The 3,868-nt window shown below is 57.3% G+C and overlaps 1 protein-coding gene across 1 annotated transcript; it reads right to left on the reverse strand.

Annotated features, from left to right (window-relative positions):
• Positions 1 to 2,164: 2,164 nt before the first annotated feature.
• Positions 2,165 to 3,868, reverse strand: GP5 (glycoprotein V platelet). The gene has a single exon (XM_057544924.1). It carries the CDS (start codon positions 3,866 to 3,868, stop codon positions 2,165 to 2,167), a length of 1,704 nt encoding a protein of 567 aa, XP_057400907.1.

Below are 3,868 nucleotides of genomic sequence, written 5' to 3' on the forward strand. Positions count from 1 at the left end.
GAGGGTGCCTAGTGCCAGATAGTCTGAGAGAGGGGCACACAGAAGGGAACACTTTAATCTGCTAGGACAGTCAGGGAAGACTTCACCAGGAGGAGACGTGAACTTGGCCTTGAAAGAGAAGTGCACCTACAGTGCCAGGAAGCCAGCTCTTTCTACCCCACATCCAGTGGTTGTTGGAGGACCTATTTCTCTGGACCCTGAGCATAGAGCCTGACCACACAGGGCTGAGACCACCCAAAAGTGAAGACTAACTTGAATGTTATCTCCAGTTTGAGGATGTTTGCTCTCATCTTTATATACACAGAGGGGGGAAAAAAAGAAAACAGCTCAAAGCTCTTCTTTTGAAATGATGACAGCAGTAATAATTGCTTGCCCTTTAATAATAAGAGCTACCATTTTTGAGCATTTACTGTATGCAGGGCACTGGGCTGTCATCAGATGCTTTATTGCCTTTAGTTCTCACGACAACTCTAAGAGGCACGTACTATTTATACCTTTCCAGGGATGAGGAAACCAAGGCTTCGAGAATTCAGGTGCCTTGCCCACAGTCCTATGGAGTCAGTAGGTGGAGCTGGGATCTGAACCCTTCCGACTCTCCAGCCCATGTTTTAACCACTGCTTCTCACAAGCAGACACCCAATGAAAGCAACAAGAGTTTTACTGCCTTCAATTGGAATAAATGAGAACGTGATCCGAGCATAATAAACTAGAACCCAAGCTTATCATTACATTCATGAACACCTGTCACTGTCAGGTGCTCCGTAAATGCTTGTGAAATGAGGTAGCGTTTAGTTTCAGGAAATGCAAACCAACCCAGTGTCAAAATGACAGTCTTCACCCCTGTAGGAAGCAAGTAGCAACTCACAGGCCCCATGAACAAGCAGAGCAGCGCTTCACGGGCACGCATCCGTAGACAGTGGGTGCTCCCAGCCCCACACTTAGACCCCCCGAACGCCCCCGCTCCTCCCCTAACCCCCGTCCCACCTGCTCTCGTGCCCGTCCCTCCCCCGCTCCTCGGCGCTCAGCCCGGACCCTGCTGTATGGGCTCTGCGCTGGGCACCGAGCTCCCAGCGGGAAGGCTGGGTTTTCTCTCTCTCAGCCTATCACACAGCGGACCTGCTCTGAAAATATGCTTTTGTGTGGATGGAGTTCAGCGCTCTCCCCAAAACCCCACAGGTCAGACATACGTAAAGTGAGAAGAAACAGGACAGAAAAAGAAGTGGAAAAATTCTTTTTTTTTTGAAAAGTTCTTTTGTTTTAAAAAATAAATTTATTTTATTTATTTTTGGCTGTGTTGGGTCTTCGTTGCTGCGTGCGGGTTTTCTCTAGTTGCGGCGAGCGGGGGCTACTCTTTGTTGTGGTGCGCGGGGGTCTCATTGCGGTGGCTTCTCTTGTTGCGGAGCACGGGCTCTAGGCGCGCGGGCTTCAGTAGTTGTGGCTCACGGGCTCTAGAGCACAGGCTCAGTAGTTGTGGCGCTCAGGCTTAGCTGCTCCGCGGCATGTGGGATCTTCCCGGACCAGGGCTTGAACCCGTGTCCCCTGCATTGGCAGGCGGATTCTTAACCACCGCGCCACCAGGAAAGTCCAAGAACTGGAAGAATTCTGCTTTTCAAATGAAAGTAGATAAAGCGAGCACTCCATCTTCTCCGCTAGGAAAAGCCATTATCACTGGATTCCCCTGTATTCATGATATTCATTCATTTCACAAACATTTACCAGACACCTGCCAGGTGCGGGAGGCGGGCCCTGGACTGAAGCTGGCTGCCTCCTTTGCACCTTCCCTCCGTACACAGTGGAGAGAACCCTCCCTCCAGCCGGCAGGGCGGGCACAGGGAGGGGCCTTCACAGCCCGCGCCCCCAGGTGCACACGACGGAGGAGGAGACAAAGGCACAGCAGGCAGCCACAATTTCTGACTGTAAATGGTACGGGGCAGGGGCGGGAATGAGAGGTGAGATAGAAAGGGGAAGAGAGAGGGAGAGAGGGAGAGAGGGAGGGAGAGAGGGAGGGAAAGAGGGAGGGAGGGGGAGGGAGGGAGGGAGATGGGAGAAGAGGAAGTGGAAGTAGGGAGAGGAAGACAGCGGCAGCCCGTCTGGACTCTCCCCAGAGCCACGTCTGACAATACCCTGGTCACGTTTTAATTAATTCCAAGGTTTTACCATTGCCTCAAACCAGAGCTCTCTCTCTGATTAATTTCCGAAAGAGCCTGCCGAGTCGAATCATCGCAAACACAATGATCCCGGTTATTATGGCCTGAGCAGCTAAAAGCAGAAAATAGAGACCCCAGAACAGGCTCTGACTTTTGCCCTCGGCCACCGGCCGGGCCCACGCCCAGGACTCGGAGCGCTTAGGTCCCAAGGAAGCGCGGGCAGGGGCGGCGGACAGGGCGGGCTGCTGGGGGCCTCCGGAAGAGCCGAGGGCGAGGCGGCGGGAAGGCGGGCTCCCGGGGCGCAGGCAGCCGGGGTCGCCGTGGGGCAGGGCCCAGAGCGGCAGACCGGCGTGCGGCCCGGGGCCGTGACACAGCGGGGGCTCGGCTCCACCCACGAGGCCCGCGTGCCGCCGCAGCCACGCCAGGAACGGCCCCAGGCCACAGTCGCAGCGCCAGGGATTGTGCCCCAGCAGGACGTTCGCCAGCCGGGGCAGAGCCTCAAATACGTCGCCGGGCAGGGTCTCCAGCTGGTTGTGGTCAAGCTGGATCTCCTCCAGGCTGCTGAGGTTGCGGAAGAGCTCGCGGGGCAGGGTCCGCAGCCGGTTGCGGCGCAGCGACACGTGGCGCAGCCCGCCGAGGCCGCGGAGCAAGCCGGCGGGGAGGGAAGCCAGGCCGGTGGAGCGCAGGGCGAGCACCCGCAGCTCGCCGAGGCCCCGAAAGGCGTCCTCCGGGAGCGCGCTCAGCCGCGGGCTCAGCGTCACCCCCAGTACCCGCAGGCCGCTCAGGTTGCGGAAGGCGGCGGCAGGCAGGGTGCGCAGCTGGGTGGCGTTCAACCACAGCTCCCGCAGGCCACCCATCTCCCCGAAGAGCACCTCGGGGAGTTCCTCCAGCGGGTTCTCGAACAGGGTCAGGAAGGTCAAATTGTGCGAATGAAGAAAGAGGGCAGAGGGCAGAAACTCGAGGCGGTTTCTGGAAAGAGTCAAAGAGCTCAGGCTTCGCAGACGGTCGAAGGCGCCGGGTGCGACAGAACGGATGTGATTTCTGTCGAGCTGCAGCTCCATCAGGGCGCGCAGGCTATCCAACAGCCCCGAATCCAGAGACACGAGCTGGTTCGAGTGGAGCAGAAGCTTCTCAAGCTTAACCTGGACCCCAAACAATCCCTCGGGCAGGTGAGTCAAATTATTTCCCGATAAATCCAACAATTTCAGGTTCCCCAGGTGTGTAAAGAGGCTAGCAGGGAGGAAAGCGAGTTGGTTTTGGTTCAAAAAGAGCTCCTGCAGGTTAACCAGTTTCTGAAACATGTTTTGGTCAAGGCTCTTTAGTTCATTGCCGTCCAGAAACAACTGTTCCAAGAGCACCAGCTTATCCAACAGCGCGCCTGGAAGGTGAGTGATCTTGTTGTGCGATAACCTCAGGGTTTTAAGTTTTATCAGGTCGTTGAAAGTGCCGGGAGCAATGGCCGAAACTTGGCTGTCGGACAGCATTAGGCGCTGCAGGACGGTCATGCCACTGAAGCTGCTGTTCTGCAAGGCGCCGCGGCCCATTTGGAAGAGCAGGATGTGCGTGAGGTTGGTGGGCAAGCCGAGCGCCGCGATGCGCGCCACGCTGCCCTGCGAGCACTGCGCGGCGTCGCGGAAGATGCACCTGCAGGTGGGTGGGCAGGGGAAGGGCTGGGCGCGCAGGACCCCGAGCGCGGCGCACAGCAGAGCGCTCCTCAGCAT

This window comes from Balaenoptera acutorostrata, chromosome 4, assembly GCF_949987535.1.
Source record: "Balaenoptera acutorostrata chromosome 4, mBalAcu1.1, whole genome shotgun sequence".
Classification (NCBI taxonomy): Eukaryota; Metazoa; Chordata; class Mammalia; order Artiodactyla; family Balaenopteridae; genus Balaenoptera; species Balaenoptera acutorostrata.

Excerpts from the sequence above, each read along its gene's own strand:
- GP5 (XM_057544924.1), bottom strand. The coding sequence starts at position 3,868 with ATGCTGAGGAGCGCTCTGCTGTGCGCCGCGCTCGGGGTCCTGCGCGCC.